This window comes from Pseudophryne corroboree, chromosome 1 (assembly GCF_028390025.1).
Source record: "Pseudophryne corroboree isolate aPseCor3 chromosome 1, aPseCor3.hap2, whole genome shotgun sequence".
Taxonomy (NCBI): domain Eukaryota; kingdom Metazoa; phylum Chordata; class Amphibia; order Anura; family Myobatrachidae; genus Pseudophryne; species Pseudophryne corroboree.
This window is the reverse complement of record NC_086444.1, coordinates 1065653786-1065675475: the sequence shown is the minus strand read 5'-3', so window position 1 is coordinate 1065675475 and position 21690 is coordinate 1065653786. Positions and strand designations below refer to the sequence as shown.

Here is a 21690-nt window from a genome sequence, read left to right as displayed (position 1 = left end):
TCCTGAAGCAGAAAATCTTGACAGAGGTCTGGTAGGTATGTTGACCCTTACCCTTCCTGCAGCCTAACCCTAACCTTCCCATCCACCGCAGCCTAACCTTTCCCGATGGTGCCTAAACCGACCGAACCCCCACCGCCCTCCCACCTTCCCACAGCCTAAACTGAACCGTCCCTTCCCTGCAACCTTCCCCTAACCTCCCCGGTAGTGCCTAGCCTGACTCCCCCTCCCTGCAGCCTAACCCTAATACTCCCTTTCCCGCAGCCTAAACCTAACCCTTCCCCCGCAGCTTACCAGTCAGGAGTCCCGGCAGAGGTCGATTGGGATTCCGACGCCAGGATTCCGACTACCAGGATGCCAAATGCCGTTATCCGGAACGGATCCCTGACACAGAATAGAATGGACACATGCAAAGATGTGAAAATTAGCATCTGACTGTACACTGTATGCAGAAATGTGATACATCCGACTTGCAATAAGCCCCATTGTGCAATTGTCTACTACATACACTGCTTCAGAAGCAACACTTTTTCCACAGTTTTCCTAATGTTAATACTATTGAAATATAACAGAAAATTATCCACTTGTATTTAATCTTTTTCTTTCCCCCCCAGAAACATATATCTAATACTATACAAATGTGACTACCTGTGACTACTGGACGTACAGCCTATACTCTGAGCCAGTATATTCAGTGTACCAGCTTATGCCATCCATAATCACTCTATAAGCCCTGCAGCCTCCAGTGCTGATAGTAAAGGGGAGGAGAGGACAGCCTAGAGAGGAGGGGATAGACCAAAAGTGGGCAGAGGTAGGGTGGGAGAATAAAGCCGTTGCTACAACTAAAAGGGGGAAGAAAAACTTAGGGCAGAAACTTTGGCGTCCCTAACACCCGAGTGATACAACAGTGCCAAGTTGACTGACGTGCTCGCCCCTGTATATAAGGAGCCTGCAGGTCACCTGTCCGCAGCATTATTACACCATCAGCATCCAGGCAGCATCACGGCACCGTGCTCCCGGGCAAGGCCATGGCAGACACCCTGAGGCGATTGACTAACAGCGAGAAGGGCAAGCTGCTACAGGACAAGCTGGAGGACTGGTACAAAGACTATCATGTAAGTGGCTTCGCCCTGTGTGCCCTGCAAACCGCACGGTGGGGGCTAGCCCGCACTCCTCTAGCCTACCTGCGATGGATAAAAACAAACACGTTATATTGTGCTCTGTATTCATATATAGGGGCAAATATATTCTTTCTAATAGTTTTGAGCAATCATTATCCCTACAATATGCTGGTGCACGTGAACTTGCAGTAATAATGTTCTGCATTTCTCACTACTCCTTGCAGATAGGACTTGCCCATATGGCACACTGCAGAGGGGAAGGGAGACTTGTCTCCGGTTCGGGGTTTCAGTTTGATTGCACGGACCTGGACTAAAATCAGACACGTCTCCTTTATAAAACATGTTGGCATGTCTATAGTACATGTAATCTACTACTACTACTGCTACTATTATTATTTATATGAGTCTCTCCATGTATGATTCTATTAACCAAGCCATAGTTATCTGCATTAATACTTTTCCAATTATATAACTGTAGCTACTGACATTTACTGTGCAGCAAGAGTATACATTGCAGGGGCATGCAATAATGTTTCTTCCAGGAAAATAGCATTTGTACATTGCACATAACACAATCTTGCCTTTTTGGAATCTTTATAATATGTGCGTTTAATGAAAATATCCAGTTGAGAATAGTAGGTCGGACAGGTTCTCCTTGGGAGGAATGACTGCACTGTGCTCTGTACATAATGTACTGTACACAGTGCGGGTGCTGCAGTTATACATTGCACTGATTGCATTGCGAAAGAAAGCGGTAACCAGGGACGCTCGTTGTCATGGAGACAGAAAACCCTTTCATGGCAGAAAGAAACCTGCTCCCCAGCCAGCAGCAGCCAGCGCTGTAACCGCAGTACCGCATTCACCTGTGCTTACACTCCTGTAAAGTACAGGAAGTGGATGGAAAGATTGTACCCATTGACTGTGTATTTAACCATGCACAGTGCTATAGAACTGAAATGCTTACACTGACTCCCCTTCTGATGTTTAATACAGATATAATAGCATACTAATAAAATCACAATTATTATTTATACATTAATTTAATGTATCTGCTATTTTTTATATTGTCATTGTCAGATTGGAAATTTAACAAATTCAGCAAAACACTGGAGTCTATAATTTCTATCTGGGGTTTATATTATAACATAAGGTTATATTTTATAGCTTGGCAATACAGTCATCTATGGAATGCATTTTATTTTCCTTCATATTCTTACAAACAATAATTTTATTTATTCAAAACATATCTTTATTATTTTTATTTAACTGTTCAATCACTGTTTAGTCCCCATTGCACCAGTTACATTAAACACCAGTATTAAATTTTTTATTTCTTAATGTGGGTTTTGGGGGTTCTGGTTTTACAAAGAATATTAATAGGTTCACATTTTTTTAAATAATTTAAACAAAAAGTGAAAGCACATTATTTTGCATTTTTTTTAATTGAAAAACAAAATAATATGAAACATTTCCACTCTAACATGCTAGTGATCTGATTTCATTGTAGTTTAATGTTCCAAGTCAGTGATGAAAAGTTGCATTTAAGAAAATTACATTTTTCTTTTTCAGATATTGGTCAGTTGCTGTTTAGTGTATGCGATAAAGTGACTAGTAAAAAATACCATAGTTAGATTTTCCAACACTGAATAATACTGTGTTTGTAAATGATTTTTCTAGAGAGTTTGTATGTGAAAGTGTGCAGTGTTCTTGTCACTTTAGTGAGTTGCTATGGCACCAGGGTAACATGGCATCACAATGACCCAGACAGGCCGACCATCCTTTATGCTCGCCCACCCCCAACAGGCTCTAAACTTTTGAATGCTGAAAACCAGAGTTCAATTTTATATGGAGCAGAAAGAGAATTTGTTCTAGGCTGCAGCGACTGAGTGTCCCAAAAAACCAAATAGTGCCCAGGATTCAGTCTCTTTTAATAAGTTCCATATTATTATATCACAAAAGCTTTACATTGTTAAAGCTATATTTAAATCTAAGACTTATTTTCATTAGCTATTTCCCTATTGGTTTTCTATGCCATATAGGTAAGAGTGAAATTTAGTAGGGAACACAGACCAGGTAGTGCTCAGGTTACGGGTCACTGGATAGCTGTGTGGGTCAGGCAGTGAAGGTCACATACCCTTCATCATGACCCCTTTCACTAGGTACATGTCCTGTGTTGAACTAGTACATTGCTAAGAAATGTGGTTCAACACAGGTGACTGTTATCAGAAATTAAAATTAAGAGGGGAGCAGAGCATTTTGTACATGGTAGAAGGGGTCAAGTTGAACTGCCTGAGGTCTTTGGCATGATGTATCAGTGGATTGATGTGTGGGTCAGTGGATTGAAGTATCTATCTGTCTGTCTGTCTGTCAATGGTATCTGGTCTTTAGGCCGACCTCACTTAGGTCGACCACTATTGGTTGACATGCATTAGGTCAACGTGGTCTTTATGCCGACATGATGAAAAGGTCAACACAAGTTAAAAAAAATAATTTTTGAAACTTATTCTTACTTTACGATCCACGTAAACTACCACTGAGAAAAGTAAAAAAGCAGAGTGAGGCTGCGCTAAATTATTGCATATAACAACAATGATATCTGATAATTCAATATTTAGTATTAAAAATGAATATAATAAGTATAGAAATATAAACCATTAATGGTAGTTCCAAAAAATAAACATTAAAAGGTATACATGATAGAATAAATAAAACCAGGGTTACCCATAGTCCAGGAGTATAAACAGTATTGAATTGAGGAAGTCCGTTCCAGATTTTTTCCCAATGATCAATATGTCCAGCAATTGCAGATTTAGGAGGTGTGTATATAGCCAAAATTGTGGCTTTACCGCTAGAGGGTATGTTGCTCCAAGATGGTAAATGGTGAGCTCCTCATGCAGTGCGGTGGACAAGGTTCAACAGTTCAGCCAAATTGCAAACGCCCTCCGATGTAAATCTTGTGCTGGAATTTGGTGGGGGATGGTCCGGACTTTCAAATAAAAATTCCTGGCATGTAAAGCCACAATTTTGGATATATACACACCTCCTAAATCTGCAATTGCTGGACATATTGATCATTGGGAAAAAATCTGGAACGGACTTCCTCAATTCAATACTGTTTATACTCCTGGCCTATGGGTAACCCTGGTTTTATTTATTCTATCATGTATACCTTTTAATGTTTATTTTTTGGAACTACCATTAATGGTTTATATTTCTATACTTATTATATTAATTTTTAATATTAAATATTGAATTATCAGATATCATTGTTGTTATATGCAATCATTTAGCGCAGCCTCACTCTGCTTTTTTGTTCACATATTGTGGGAGTGACTTCCCGTCTCCTTACGGCTGCTGCTCGGCATAGCATCCCATACCTAAGCGCCCGAGAACCTTGGGTTATTCCTTTCTTCCACACTGAGAAAAGTAACCTTTGCCGAGCGCAGCGGTAGCGGAGCGAGGCACCTTGCCCGAAGCTGCGAGGGAAACCCTAAAAACTCATGTCAACCCTTTTCCATGTCGATTTTTTCCGTGTCGACTTCATGACCATGGCAACCTATTTCAGGTGTCGACCTACTCACTGTCGACCAATAGTGGTCGACCTAATGACTGTCGACCTACTTAGGGTCGACCCAATGAACCATACCCCTCTCAATCTAGCTGTCTATCTACTATATGTTATACACTTTTATAATTAGCTTAATTTTATCAGAATATAACTGTGTAGGAGCACTGTATCTTACTTGACACTTTTACAAACACATACAGGTTGAGTATCCCATATCCAAATATTCCGAAATACGGAATTTTTTGAGTGAGTGAGATAGTGAAACCTTTGCTTTCTAATGGCTCAATGTACACAAACTTTGGTAAATAAATACACAAAGTTATTAAAAATATTAAATGACCTTCAGGCTGTGTGTATAAGATGTATATGAAACATAAATGCATTCTGTGCTTAGACTTAAGGTGCATACACACTGAGCGCTTTTCCCCCCTGCCCAGCGATGTCAGCGGGGATGAGCGGATTTCCATGGCAAAACGCTATGGAAAGTCACTCACCCCGCCGTTCATCTACTGGTAATACCAGTAGATGAACGGCGGCTGCTGGCGATGAAGCTGGAGCGCGCATCAGCGCTCACCGCTCATCATTTGGCCATACACACTGGGCGGCTTCGAGCTGAAAGCAGCTCAACACACCAAAAGTGATCTGCTTTCATCTCAAAATCGCCCAGTGTGTTTGGGCCTTTAGGTCACATCGCCATTATATCTCATTATGGTATGCAATTATTCCAAAATACGGAAAAATCCGATATCCAAAATACTTCTGGTCCCAAGCATTTTGGATAAGGGATACTCAACCTGTATATATTTACCCGGCCCTTGTGGCAGGAAGGATCAACACTCATAAAAAAATTTTTAGCAGTGAAAAAAGTTACATTTATTTAATACAAGTGCAAAGAAGCAGCGAGACCAACAACCTTCTTAATCCCCAACAACTGTTTCAGTTTTACAGATTTCCCTCAGGGGCATATAGACAAATGTATACATAGGGTTAATATAAGAGAAAAATACTCCAAAAGCAGTTGGTAAAACATTCAATAAGAGCTTTAAATTAATTTGAATCAAAATAGATTGTATGATGACTGTGATATATCACACGCAATCATAATTGTATAGGGCTATGAAATGAATAACGTACATAAATCATAAAGACATCAGCAGTCCATAAATACAATGAATTACGTTGCTGCGCTGGTCTCAAGTAGGTTGTCCATAAAGTATAGTAGGCCAAAAATCCATTATATAGCACTTCATCTGCCAACTACTTACGTGACAATGGAGATGCCTGTGAGCCACATAATAAATAGTTACAAGCATACTGTCCACCTCTGGTTCAGATCCACCGATAGCATAAGTATTTATTTCAGTTCTGCAAATTCTGAAGGACTCTCTGGACAAAATGAGCATGTCATTTGTCTTACACATTTCCACTACATGCTGACATAATAAATACAACATTCTAAGGGGGGTATTTAATCAGGGCAGTTTTTTCGCTTAGATGAAAAAATATGTAACTTTTCGCTATTTTTTAGGGCGAATGGGGATTTGCCCTATTCAATAGCAGATTTTTCGCCTTATTGAAAAATTCGACAGGAGTGAAAAACATGTGGAGCAGCGAATTCACGTGTTTTCACACCTGCTTCAGCGAAAACATAGGTCATTTTCGCTGATTTTGAGGCATTTTTTTGCCAATGCCTTTTTACTTACAAAAAAAAAGTGAAAAAGCTTCGGTGAAAATACCTTAAAAACAGGCTAAAACGGCCCTCCATTGAATACGCAGGAGGATTAATTTAATAGCTTCGAAATGGTCGGAGTTAATTGAATAACCCCCTTAATGGCATGCACTCATATTGACATTCAGAATGTCAACAGCATAATGTCAACATTATGTGAATGACATGTTCAGAATATGTCAACATAATCTCAATTTATGATATGTCAACATTCACAATGTCAACACTGAAATGTTGACTTTGTCAGAATGTCGACCAGAATGTCAACATCAGATGTTAGGGTTAGGTTTAGGCTGCAGTTAGGATTAGGTTTAAAATTTAAAATCTACAGTAATTGTCAACATGCCAGCTGTCAACATTCACAATGTCAATATTCTGGCAATGTTGACATTATGCCAGTGTTAAATGTTGACATTCTGGACATGTCGACAGTCTGAGTGTCCACATAATATACTATACCCAAATAACTATAAAGATATGTGGCTTGAATTAGGGTTGTGTGTAATTGCATTTGCACAATGTAAAAATGCCATCTGTATTTAAAAGGACTGCCATCAGAAATTGTGGCGCCCGGGACTGACAAAATAGGCAGGGCCCCCAAACCCTAAAATGAAATAAAAATAAAATAAATAATAATAAATATATATTTAAAAAACAAAGGGGCAGATGTATTAACCCGTTAATTTACATATTGGAGCTGATTGGCTGGTACCTTTATCACCTTGCACATATCACTGGTTTATCACTTCCCTATGCCTTCTCCAGGTTAATACATCTGCCCCAAAAATCCTATGCACATACAGAGCAACACTATAGACCCTACCACTATATTATGCCCCACACAGTAATGCCCATCACAACATATTATGCCCACAACATTAATGCCCTTGTCACCATAATATGCCCCACATTAATTGTGCAGTAGCTGCTTGTTGGGAGGGTTTTGGTTGTTGCGAGGGTTCTGCTCGTTGTTAGGGGGTTCCAGGGTCCCCCCCTGCCTCTGCCACTGCATTGCACAGTGTTCCCGCCTGCCTGCTTCAATTGAAAATGTCCCTCCCAAAATGTCTGCCGCCTCTGACATTTTCATGAGATTGCTGTGGACAGCGGCGGAAGATGGGCACAGACGATAGCGACATGGGTGGCCCGGCCCTCTCACTGTTAGAGAGGCCGCGCCTGGGACAGCTGTGCCCGCAGCACCCCCCCCCCCCCCTGATGGCGTGCCTAGTATTTTCTGTTGAATGTATTTTGCGTTTGTGACTCATTGTCCTTACAAAGGCAGAGCAAGGCTTGACATGTAAGGGCGGCTACACACTAGGGCAATATTGGGACAACTTGCCGTTATCAGAACGTCAAATTGTGTACAACATCTTATGTGTATGCACAATTGTGCGTTCCCGCGCATCTTTAACAAAGTCTCCTGGTTGCCCGTGCTGCAGGGTCAACAAGAGGATATTGTTAACGATTTAGTGCACATTTTGTAGTGTGTATAGGCAACCTTGACAACCAGGCAATATCTTATGATTTGGCCAGTGTTATTAAAAGATGGTTGTTCTTGTGTGTACAGAAGCAACAATAAATCCAATAAATCGTATACAATCAAACAGCACTTTAAATCTTTCTGTCGCTTGAAGGATTGCACAGTGTGTACGCTCAATATAGTCTGTTCTGGGTTCAAGGGAAATCTCCCTGGAGATCGGCCCGACAGCACGATATTCTGATGTGTACCTAGCTGCAGTGTCCCATAATAAGGGCCTGCACATGTAAGTACTTTGAGAATCGCCATATGTGGCGCTACACAGAGCTTGAGATACGACTTCTATGAGACGTAAATATTGCACCTACATAAAGAAGCTGCATGTTTTGTACATGGTGATGATTGTTGCATCTTTGTTCTGGAACCATCTATACCGTACCTGTGGTTCCCAAATTTTATTGAACAATCGCACCCTAGCGAATCAGCATTTTACTCACAGGACCCCTGGGCCAAAAAATTCTTACTGAATAATACAGCAAAAATAATTACAATAAGTAATTGTGCTTACCCGTCACCCTTAAGGCCCATACACATTAGACGATGTTGCTCTGTGAGCGATGTCGTCTAATGTTTCCCCTCCCGGGCCGGCCGGTCATGCAGGTCTTGGACGACAGTCCAGATAGAGCATGTATGCACTGCCAACAGCAACGATCGTCGCTGGCGGCATACACACTTGCCGATTAAAATGAGCAACGTCGCTCAGGCAGGGGAAAAATGAGCGACGTCGCTCATTTTATCGGCAAATGTGTATGGGCCTTTAGTTTAGTTATATAGTGGTAGATAGGATTTCCATTTGTTTGTCCACATATTTTATGACAGACAGCCGCCAGAACTGGTTTCGCCTATTACATTTGCCATAAATAATTTGATTTGGTCCTGGGCCACCAACCCGTGACATTCCTGCAAGTGCCCGGTGGGTCACCCAGTTTGTGAAGTGTTTTAACATGCCCACAAGGCAAAATACAGAAGTAGAGCACAAGCTGGTGAAAGAACACATCTTTCACATATACAGTATGTTACACTCATACTTGCCTACTTTAAAAATCTCTGCAGGAGAAGCCCGGAGAGGAGATACAGTTGGACGGTGATGGCAAATGGAGCATATATCAGTAGGGTCAGTGCAAAAGGAAGCAACTAACATAGAATTGCGTCATTAGGTCTTGCCCACTCTCTAGGGATGCGGGGGACTACCCTAAAAATCGTGAGTCTCCCACAGATAAGTATGGTACAGCTTTCTGAATTATGCCGTGTCTTTAAATAAATCTGAATATTTAGTGCATTTAGAAAGTATAAAGTGTAAAATGCAAATTATAGAAATTCATAGCACAGATTTCAGAGAACTGAGCAGAAACCCAATGCACAACAGTCACTTATGCAATCACCTGGAAAAAAAGAGAGGACCACCTATTCCTCAAAAAGTAACATATGCCAAAACAATTAAATAGGTAATGGCGCTCAGTCAGGTCCCAACAAAAAAGATGTATGGAAAATATCTGCTATTAGTCCAAATCACATAAGTTATGGTGAAAGTCTTCTGTGCTGCCTCCTCCCAAACACAATAGCTCATATATGCAAGGGAATAGAAAAGCAACAAATCATGGTGTAATACAGTATGTCTTCAAATATTGTTGCAGACAGCCATGGTGATTCTCCAAAGTCTATGAAGGGAATGTAGGATTGAGTGGAAAATCAACTGATCCCCTCTAAATCAAATGAAATAGAAAGGCGTACCAAACTCACAAGAGAGTATCGTAGAAAGTATATATAAAGGTTTCTTGAAACGCATCCACTTCCACAATGTGATGATAAAGATAAAGCATTCACCCCAAACTGGGGGTGAGGCTCATGCTGCTGCTTTTGCTGAGACTCCCGGTACTACTGCATCTGTGTGCAGTGTAAACGGCTCCAACCTGGAAATAGACCGGGTTGGAGACGCGGTGTGAAAGGAGCTGTTCTGGGTCTGACCCTCTTCTGGAACCGTTTTACAATTCCCAGGTCAGACCCAGAAGTTAGGTGGAAAAGGGGTAATACCTATGTCTTTGTAGACACGTATAAAGGGTATACGCTCATAATATCGACATTCAGAATGTAAATATCCAGATTGTTGACATGGTTTGAATGTTGACATTCATGATGTCGACAATGAAGGAATGTTCTTATGACATAATGTCAACATTGTGAATGTTGACAAATCAATGTCAACAGCTGATTTTAGGGTAAGGGTTAAGATTAGGGATACGTTTATGGTTTGCGGAATACTTGGTTAACATCTGCATTGTTGACATTCACAATTTTAACATTCTGGTAATGTCGACATTATGTCAATATTGACTTGTCAACCTTCCATTGAACATTCAGAACATGTCAACTTTATGGTATCGGCATTTTAAATGGCAACATTGTAAACATTAACAAATTCTACTGTGTGTACAACTATCATATATTCCATTTTTTCTTATTACCATCACATTATGTCAGTGTATAGAAGTACCATTGAATGATAACCATGGTACCCTGTATAGTTTTGTATAGTATCCTTGTATAGTATTCTTGCCACAATAATGGGGTGTTTCAATTAGCAAAGAGACTAAATTACTGTGGGTCAATTGATACCCTGGGACTATTCAATTACTCCCAAAGGCAGACCGCAGGCTTCAGATAACAGAGATTTTAACTGAACCTGAAAAGAAATCCCTGAAAACTAGCCTGTTTTCATGTGCCGCAAACCCACTTACACATAGATACTGGAACATATCCCCGGCTTCTATGTGTTAACGTCTGTTGACCGTTAATTTATCGGGTGAGAAAACAGGGCTCTCATTGAATAGCCCAAGGTGTTAAAGCCTGAGACTACCTTATTTCACACCCAGTAAATTATCGGGGCTAATTGAAATCCCTCTTACATCCATATTGCACTTATTCTTTATGTCCTCACCAAGCGCACACCACATTTGGCTGTTATCAGTCCCACTGAATAGGAGGAACATGAACAGACTTGTAGCCACTGTGGTATTTTATATTTGTTTTACAGTTCAGTTAGCATACACAAAGAAATATTTGGATCCCTCCCACTTAATGTTGATGGATCTGTTGGGAAATTCAAGATGGTTGCCATGGGAGAAATTGTCAGGTCAAGTTAATAGGAAACCACATATTAAGCATAAATGTTTACACTGATAACTATGTTCCATTCTAATGTCTAAGGGACAGAAACTCTACAACATTCTCTAATAGATAAAGAAAGAACCAGATCTAGAATAAGATCTATGGAGTCATAAATCCCCCAAGGTTTACAGAAGACATACAGTAGTTTAGTAATCACTTTCAGGTTTCTGGTCCGTTTTACCAGTTTGGATTCATTTGCACTGAAGCACTGTGTCATTATGTATTTTAGAAAATTGTAGGTAGGATTGTTTATGTTGTCCCCCCCCCCCTCCCCCCCGAAATGGAAGTCTCCCTGTGTCTTCTTCCATGAAGACCACTGTCCCTCAAAATCGTCACATAGTGCAATCAGACACTGACATACGTTGACCATGGAATTCAGCTTGTATCTCTTTGGAAGTTTTTCTTGGCCTTTGTATTTACCATTCTCACTATCCTTCTGGTTAATCTGGGGTCAGTTTTCCTCTTGCTGCCGCGTTCAGAGAGGTTGACTTCGGATTCATGGCCTTTAAACTTCTTAATATTTGCAACTGTAGTCACAGGAACATCAAGCTGCTTGGAGATGGTATTATAGCCTTTACCTTTAACTTGCTTGTCTATAATTTTCTTTCTGATCTCTTCAGACAACTCTCTCCTTTGCTTTTCCTGGTTCATGTTCATTGTGATGGAAACGATGATACCAAACGGAGTGACTACTTTTTTTCCATTTAAATAGGCTGAATGACTGATTAGAAGGATGACTAACATGTGTGATGTAATTCAAGAAAGTTGGCTTGAAATATCACTATAATTCAATTATTTATCTTTTCTAGGCGGTACCAATAAATCTGCCAAAACCATATTAGAATATCTTTGGAGAATAAGCAATAATTTACATGCAGGCATTCATTAGACAATAGCTTTTTGTTTCATCACTTTTCAGGAGGAATGAAGCATTCTTTCATTGAGCTGTAAGGGTACCAATACATTTGTATTAATTAATAAAATCCGATATAAAAAAATTGCTGGTGTGTACAGCACTCAGCTGCTGCCTTTAATTAGCAATTGTGGCAGGTACTACAAAGGCTATTGAGTTGCTGTATTGGGATCCAGTTAATTTGCCGGCTGTTGGGAACCCGGCGTTTAGGATACTGACGCCGGAATTCTGACAGATGGGGAAATGCAGGAATCCTGACAGCCGACCAAGGTCCCGTATTCCCACTCAAGTGGTGGTCCACGCCACCATCTGAGAGGGATTATAATAGTCTCACCACCGGGCCCGAAGTGTGACGAGCGCAGATGTGCTCACCATCAGGCTTCCACCTGTCGGGATCCCGATGTCGGTCTCCTGACTGCTAGGATCCCCACCACCAGTTTTTTATACCGTCTGCTGTATCATACATCCCACCCTCCCACCCTAACCAGGAGGGACAGAATGCTTTGCTCCTGGCCTTCCATCTTAATTTAGCATTGATGTCCCTTGTTTTGATCAGGTTAATTGATAAGAAAGGTGTTTCACAACCAGGGCCGGTTCTTGCCCTTGTGGTGCCCCGGGCAAAAATATAGGGGCGTGGCTTCATATGGGGGCGTGGTCAGTTACGCCCCCATTCCCCCCCCCCTTGAAGCGCCGCTGGAAAAAAAATGTTATACTTCCGATCCCCGCTCCTGATTCCAGACCGCTGGAGACCTCCGCCGTCGCCGCTCTTCTCCTCTCCTCTCCTCCGATCTATTGGAGAGACGTCAGTCATGACGTCTCTCCCATAGCACAGCATAGACACTAGAGGTCAATTATGACCCCTAGCGTCTGTGCCACAAAAAGGGAAACTAGACGCGTAGCGTCTGGTTCCCTTCGCTGCAGGGGACCAGCGGGGAGCACTGCGGGGGGCACAGTGGCAGATCTTGCCATGGTGTGGCGCCCTCCGGATGGCGCTGGCGCCCTCTGGAAGGCGGCGCCCCGGGCAAAAGTCCTGCTTGCCCGTGGCAAGAGCCGCTACTGTTCACAACAGGTAATGGCAATCATAAATTACGAGTGAAGTTAGTGCAGGAGCAGAGCATTTTGTCCCTCCTGGATAAGGTCATGCTATATCGAAACTTACATTTTATTAATGCCGCTTTCAGACATGTGACCCGGGAATTTGCCGGTTCTAGCAGCCGGCAAATTCCTGGGTCTCTGCTCTGCGCCTCTGGTTGTTTTCCTTCACACATGCAGAAATCCCAGGTTGATTTACGTGCAAAAACCTGGACTTTAACTGCATGTGTGAAAGGGGTATAAACTTTTGGTTCATAAAAATTAATGGTATAAGAGCTAGAGATGAGCGGGTTCGGTTTCTCTGAATCCGAACCCGCCCGAACTTCATGTTTTTTTACACGGGTCCGAGCGACTCGGATCTTCCCGCCTTGCTCGGTTAACCCGAGCGCGCCCGAACGTCATCATCACGCTGTCGGATTCTCGCGAGGCTCGGATTCTATCGCGAGACTCGGATTCTATATAAGGAGCCGCGCGTCGCGGCCATTTTCACACGTGCATTGAGATTGATAGGGAGAGGACGTGGCTGGCGTCCTCTCCGTTTAGAAATTAAAATAGATAGGAGAGTGAGAGTGAGACACTTCATTTACTTACTGGAGCTTAGGAGGAGTTATACTAGTGACTGATGACCAGTGACCTGACCACCAGTGCAGTTTTATAATTTATTATTATTTAATAATCCGTTCTGTTCTTGTTCTCTGCCTGAAAAAAACTATACACAGTGACTCAGTCACACTCACATACCATATCTGTGCTCAGCCCAGTGTGCTGCATCATCTATGTATAATATCTGACTGTGCTCACACAGCTTAATTGTGGGGGAGACTGGGGAGCAGTTATAGGTTATAGCAGGAGCCAGGAGTACATATTAAACAGTGCACACTTTTGCTGCCAGAGTGCCACTGCCAGTGTGACTGACCACTGACCACTGTCACCAGTGACCTGACCACACTGACCACCAGTATAGTATATTGTGATTGAATGTCTGCCTGAAAAAGTACACTCGTCGTGTGACTTGTGTGGTGTTTTTTTATTCTATAAAAATTAAAAAACTCATTCTGCTGACAGACAGTGTCCACTCCAGCAGGTCTGTCATTATATAATATATACCTGTCCGGCTGCAGTAGTGATATATATATATTTTTTATATCATTATTTATCATCCAGTCTACTAGCAGCAGACACAGTATGGTAGTTCACGGCTGTAGCTACCTCTGTGTCGGCACTCGGCAGTCCATCCATAATTGTATACCACCTACCCGTGGTTTTTTTTTTCTTTCTTCTTTATACATACTACATCTCATTATCATCCAGTCTATATTAGCAGCAGACACAGTACAGTACGGTAGTCCACGGCTGTAGCTACCTCTGTGTCGGCACTCGGCAGTCCATCCATAATTGTATACCACCTACCCGTGGTTTTTTTTTTCTTTCTTCTTTATACATACTACATCTCATTATCAACCAGTCTATATTAGCAGCAGACACAGTACGGTAGTTCACGGCTGTAGCTACCTCTGTGTCGGCACTCGGCAGTCCATCCATAATTGTATACCACCTACCCGTGTTTTTTTTTTCTTTCTTCTTTATACATACATACTACATCTCATTATCATCCAGTCTATATTAGCAGCAGACACAGTACAGTACGGTAGTCCACGGCTGTAGCTACCTCTGTGTCGGCACTCGGCAGTCCATCCATAATTGTATACCACCTACCCGTGGTTTTTTCTTTCTTTCTTCTTTATACATACTACATCTCATTATCATCCAGTCTATATTAGCAGCAGACACAGTACAGTACGGTAGTCCACGGCTGTAGCTACCTCTGTGTCGGCACTCGGCAGTCCATCCATAATTGTATACCACCTACCCGTGGTTTTTTTTTCTTTCTTCTTTATACATACTACATCTCATTATCAACCAGTCTATATTAGCAGCAGACACAGTACAGTACGGTAGTCCACGGCTGTAGCTACCTCTGTGTCGGCACTCGGCAGTCCATCCATAATTGTATACCACCTACCCGTGGTTTTTTTTTTCTTTCTTCTTTATACATACTACATCTCATTATCAACCAGTCTATATTAGCAGCAGACACAGTACAGTACGGTAGTCCACGGCTGTAGCTACCTCTGTGTCGGCACTCGGCAGTCCATCCATAATTGTATACCACCTACCCGTGGTTTTTTTTTCTTTCTTCTTTATACATACTACATCTCATTATCATCCAGTCTATATTAGCAGCAGACACAGTACAGTACGGTAGTCCACGGCTGTAGCTACCTCTGTGTCGGCACTCGGCAGTCCATCCATAATTGTATACCACCTACCCGTGTTTTTTTTTTTCTTTCTTCTTTATACATACTACATCTCATTATCATCCAGTCTATATTAGCAGCAGACACAGTACAGTACGGTAGTCCACGGCTGTAGCTACCTCTGTGTCGGCACTCGGCAGTCCATCCATAATTGTATACCACCTACCCGTGGTTTTTTTTTTCTTTCTTCTTTATACATACTACATCTCATTATCAACCAGTCTATATTAGCAGCAGACACAGTACAGTACGGTAGTCCACGGCTGTAGCTACCTCTGTGTCGGCACTCTGCAGTCCATCCATAAGTATACTAGTATCCATCCATCTCCATTGTTTACCTGAGGTGCCTTTTAGTTGTGCCTATTAAAATATGGAGAACAAAAATGTTGAGGTTCCAAAATTAGGGAAAGATCAAGATCCACTTCCACCTCGTGCTGAAGCTGCTGCCACTAGTCATGGCCGAGACGATGAAATGCCAGCAACGTCGTCTGCCAAGGCCGATGCCCAATGTCATAGTACAGAGCATGTCAAATCCAAAACACCAAATATCAGTAAAAAAAGGACTCCAAAACCTAAAATAAAATTGTCGGAGGAGAAGCGTAAACTTGCCAATATGCCATTTACCACACGGAGTGGCAAGGAACGGCTGAGGCCCTGGCCTATGTTCATGGCTAGTGGTTCAGCTTCACATGAGGATGGAAGCACTCAGCCTCTCGCTAGAAAACTGAAAAGACTCAAGCTGGCAAAAGCACCGCAAAGAACTGTGCGTTCTTCGAAATCCCAAATCCACAAGGAGAGTCCAATTGTGTCGGTTGCGATGCCTGACCTTCCCAACACTGGACGTGAAGAGCATGCGCCTTCCACCATTTGCACGCCCCCTGCAAGTGCTGGAAGGAGCACCCGCAGTCCAGTTCCTGATAGTCAGATTGAAGATGTCAGTGTTGAAGTACACCAGGATGAGGAGAATATGGGTGTTGCTGGCGCTGGGGAGGAAATTGACCAGGAGGATTCTGATGGTGAGGTGGTTTGTTTAAGTCAGGCACCCGGGGAGACACCTGTTGTCCGTGGGAGGAATATGGCCGTTGACATGCCTGGTGAAAATACCAAAAAAATCAGCTCTTCAGTGTGGAGGTATTTCAACAGAAAAGCGGACAACAGGTGTCAAGCCGTGTGTTGCCTTTGTCAAGCTGTAATAAGTAGGGGTAAGGATGTTAACCACCTCGGAACATCCTCCCTTATACGTCACCTGCAGCGCATTCATAATAAGTCAGTGACAAGTTCAAAAACTTTGGGCGACAGCGGAAGCAGTCCACTGACCAGTAAATCCCTTCCTCTTGTAATCAAGCTCACGCAAACCACCCCACCAACTCCCTCAGTGTCAATTTCCTCCTTCCCCAGGAATGCCAATAGTCCTGCAGGCCATGTCACTGGCAATTCTGACGAGTCCTCTCCTGCCTGGGATTCCTCCGATGCATCCTTGCGTGTAACGCCTACTGCTGCTGGCGCTGCTGTTGTTGCTGCTGGGAGTCGATGGTCATCCCAGAGGGGAAGTCGTAAGCCCACTTGTACTACTTCCAGTAAGCAATTGACTGTCCAACAGTCCTTTGCGAGGAAGATGAAATATCACAGCAGTCATCCTGCTGCAAAGCGGATAACTGAGGCCTTGACAACTATGTTGGTGTTAGACGTGCGTCCAGTATCCGCCGTTAGTTCACAGGGAACTAGACAATTTATTGAGGCAGTGTGCCCCGTTACCAAATACCATCTAGGTTCCACTTCTCTAGGCAGGCGATACCGAGAATGTACACGGACGTCAGAAAAAGACTCACCAGTGTCCTAAAAAATGCAGTTGTACCCAATGTCCACTTAACCACGGACATGTGGACAAGTGGAGCAGGGCAGGGTCAGGACTATATGACTGTGACAGCCCACTGGGTAGATGTATGGACTCCCGCCGCAAGAACAGCAGCGGCGGCACCAGTAGCAGCATCTCGCAAACGCCAACTCTTTCCTAGGCAGGCTACGCTTTGTATCACCGCTTTCCAGAATACGCACACAGCTGAAAACCTCTTACGGCAACTGAGGAAGATCATCGCGGAATGGCTTACCCCAATTGGACTCTCCTGTGGATTTGTGGCATCGGACAACGCCAGCAATATTGTGTGTGCATTAAATATGGGCAAATTCCAGCACGTCCCATGTTTTGCACATACCTTGAATTTGGTGGTGCAGAATTTTTTAAAAAACGACAGGGGCGTGCAAGAGATGCTGTCGGTGGCCAGAAGAATTGCGGGACACTTTCGGCGTACAGGCACCACGTACAGAAGACTGGAGCACCACCAAAAACTACTGAACCTGCCCTGCCATCATCTGAAGCAAGAAGTGGTAACGAGGTGGAATTCAACCCTCTATATGCTTCAGAGGTTGGAGGAGCAGCAAAAGGCCATTCAAGCCTATACAATTGAGCACGATATAGGAGGTGGAATGCACCTGTCTCAAGCGCAGTGGAGAATGATTTCAACGTTGTGCAAGGTTCTGATGCCCTTTGAACTTGCCACACGTGAAGTCAGTTCAGACACTGCCAGCCTGAGTCAGGTCATTCCCCTCATCAGGCTTTTGCAGAAGAAGCTGGAGACATTGAAGGAGGAGCTAACACGGAGCGATTCCGCTAGGCATGTGGGACTCGTGGATGGAGCCCTTAATTCGCTTAACAAGGATTCACGGGTGGTCAATCTGTTGAAATCAGAGCACTACATTTTGGCCACCGTGCTCGATCCTAGATTTAAAGCCTACCTTGGATCTCTCTTTCCGGCAGACACAAGTCTGCTGGGGTTGAAAGACCTGCTGGTGAGAAAATTGTCAAGTCAAGCGGAACGCGACCTGTCAACATCTCCTCCTTCACATTCTCCCGCAACTGGGGGTGCGAGGAAAAGGCTCAGAATTCCGAGCCCACCCGCTGGCGGTGATGCAGGGCAGTCTGGAGCGACTGCTGATGCTGACATCTGGTCCGGACTGAAGGACCTGACAACGATTACGGACATGTCGTCTACTGTCACTGCATATGATTCTCTCACCATTGAAAGAATGGTGGAGGATTATATGAGTGACCGCATCCAAGTAGGCACGTCACACAGTCCGTACTTATACTGGCAGGAAAAAGAGTCAATTTGGAGGCCCTTGCACAAACTGGCTTTATTCTACCTAAGTTGCCCTCCCACAAGTGTGTACTCCGAAAGAGTGTTTAGTGCCGCCGCTCACCTTGTCAGCAATCGGCGTACGAGGTTACATCCAGAAAATGTGGAGAAGATGATGTTCATTAAAATGAATTATAATCAATTCCTCCGTGGAGACATTGACCAGCAGCAATTGCCTCCACAAAGTACACAGGGAGCTGAGATGGTGGATTCAAGTGGGGACGAATTGATAATCTGTGAGGAGGGGGATGTACACGGTGATATATCGGAGGATGATGATGAGGTGGACATCTTGCCTCTGTAGAGCCAGTTTGTGCAAGGAGAGATTAATTGCTTCTTTTTTGGTGGGGGTCCAAACCAACCCGTCATTTCAGTCACAGTCGTGTGGCAGACCCTGTCACTGAAATGATGGGTTGGTTAAAGTGTGCATGTCCTGTTTATACAACATAAGGGTGGGTGGGAGGGCCCAAGGACAATTCCATCTTGCACCTCTTTTTTCTTTAATTTTTCTTTGCGTCATGTGCTGTTTGGGGAGGGTTTTTTGGAAGGGACATCCTGCGTGACACTGCAGTGCCACTCCTAGATGGGCCCGGTGTTTGTGTCGGCCACTAGGGTCGCTTATCTTACTCACACAGCTACCTCATTGCGCCTCTTTTTTTCTTTGCGTCAGGTGCTGTTTGGGGAGGGTTTTTTGGAAGGGACATCCTGCGTGACACTGCAGTGACACTCCTAGATGGGCCCGGTGTTTGTGTCGGCCACTAGGGTCGCTTATCTTACTCACACAGCTACCTCATTGCGCCTCTTTTTTTCTTTGCGTCATGTGCTGTTTGGGGAGGGTTTTTTGGAAGGGACATCCTGCGTGACACTGCAGTGACACTCCTAGATGGGCCCGGTGTTTGTGTCGGCCACTAGGGTCGCTTAGCTTAGTCATCCAGCGACCTAGGTGCAAATTTTAGGACTAAAAATAATATTGTGAGGTGTGAGGTATTCAGAATAGACTGAAAATGAGTGTAAATTATGGTTTTTGAGGTTAATAATACTTTGGGATCAAAATGACCCCCAAATTCTATGATTTAAGCTGTTTTTTAGTGTTTTTTGAAAAAAACACCCGAATCCAAAACACACCCGAATCCGACAAAAAAAATTCGGTGAGGTTTTGCCAAAACGCGGTCGAACCCAAAACACGGCCGCGGAACCGAACCCAAAACTAAAACACAAAACCCGAAAAATTTCCGGCGCTCATCTCTAATAAGAGCACATCAAATTTAAAAAACAATAGCACACTATTATCAAGACAGATATTGTAATCTCCATAAATCTCTGCCAACAGAAACCAAAAATCAAAATGCATGCATAAAACCAAGCTTATTCTGCTGACAGCTATGTTAGTAAAAAAGCTTTCTCATACGTCCTAGAGGATGCTGGGGACGACATCAAGACCATGGGGTATAGACGGGATCTGCAGTAGACATGGGCACTCTAAAGACTTTTCATTCGGTGTGAACTGGCTCCTCCCTCTATGCCCCTCCTCCAGACCTCAGTTTTAGAAATGTGCCCAGGTCGACTGGATGCACTCTGAGGAGCTCTACTGAGTTTCTCTGAAAAGACTTATGTTAGGTTTTTTATTTTCAGGGAGATCTGCTGGCATCAGACTCCCTGCTTTGTGGGACTGAGGGGCAGAAGTAGGAACCAACTTCCTAAAGAGTTTCATGGCTCTGCTTCTGCTTGACAGGACACCATTAGCTCCTGAAGGGAACTGAACGATAGCCATGTCTAGATGCTCACTCCCACAGCACGCTGTCACCCCCTCACAGAGCCAGAAGTCAGAAGACAGGTGAGTATAAGAAGAATGATCTTCTATTAAGTAAGTGACGGATGAGATGCGGCGCGGCTGGCGGGAGCGCAGCGCGCCATTGCTGCCCACACACACAGGCACTACAGGGTGCAGGGTGCGGGGTGGGCGCCCTGGGCAGCAAGAAAAATACCTCAAACTGGCTAAAAGGGGGCATAAGATGCCGCTGGCACAGCCCTACCCCCGCCAGTATAAATAATAAGTCAATATACTGAGTGTAAGGACGCGCCATTGTGGGGGCGGAGCTTCTTCCTCAGGCAGCCAGCACACTACTCAGCGCCATTTTCTCTCTCTCCTCAGGCTGCAGAGAACACGCTGGTCTTCTCCTCCACTTCTGACAAGTACAGGGTGCTATAAAGGGGGGGGGGGGGCACAAAGCGATTGTGGTGCATTTGATATTGTATATTACTATTTAAAAGCGCTTTTGGGCTGTGGACATACTGTGTTCACAGGCAATACTGGCGCCGGGTTTGTGAACTGGCTGCTCCTATCCTGTGTTCCTCTGACAGATTTTACTGTGGGTCTGTCCCCAAAATAAGTCCCAGTGTGTCTTTGAGTGTGGTGTACACATGTGAGGCATGTCTGAGGCAGGGAGTTCCTCCCCGGAGGAAGACATTTTAGGGACACAGAGTTGTAATGTGGTGGCGTTACCGGCACACCAAGAGCCTGCATGGGTGAAAGAGCTACGTGACAGTATGCATCTGATTAACCATAGATTGGATAAATCTGAATCTAAGGCTGCATTCTGGAGAAAATCTGTGGAAGATGTGATTTTTCAGGATGCTGTTATTCCTTATGCGGGTGGCCCCTCTGGGTCACATAAGAGACCATTTGCAAATGTTGTAAACACTGATACCGACACGGATTCTGATTCTTGTGTCGACAATAGTGAATCCAGAGAGATAGATCATAAATTGGCAAAAAGTATACAATATATGATTGTGGCTATAAGGGACGTGTTGGAGGTTACAGAAAGCACTCCTGTACCTCAGGAGAAAGCTTATTTATGTAAGGAAAAGAAATCCAAAGTCACGTTCCCTCCTTCACACGAACTAAATGCTCTGTTTGAAGGGATGTGGGTAAATCCTGATAGAAAATTTGGTATTCCTAAAAGGATTCACATAGCTTATCCTTTCCCGGTTGAAGACAGGAAAAAATGGGAGTCACCCCTTGTGTTAGACAGTGCACTTTCCAGGTTGACAAAGAA

The 21690-nt window shown here is 43.6% G+C and overlaps 1 protein-coding gene across 6 annotated transcripts in view; it reads left to right on the top strand.

Annotated features, from left to right (window-relative positions):
• The first annotated feature begins 883 nt into the window (after positions 1–883).
• The window catches only part of SPATA18 (spermatogenesis associated 18), a 65284-nt gene continuing 44477 nt past the window's right edge, over positions 884–21690 (top strand). The window contains exons 1-2 of one of the 6 annotated variants that reach the window (XM_063920941.1): positions 1023–1112; positions 9003–9063. In XM_063920941.1, coding sequence (XP_063777011.1) covers positions 1111–1112; positions 9003–9063 — 63 coding nt within the window. In that variant the 5' untranslated portion in view covers positions 1023–1110. Of the gene's footprint in view, positions 1113–9002; positions 9064–9111; positions 9151–21690 lie in introns of those variants that run through there. The other 5 variants (XM_063920945.1, XM_063920943.1, XM_063920940.1 and 2 more) reach the window with 5 other exon arrangements.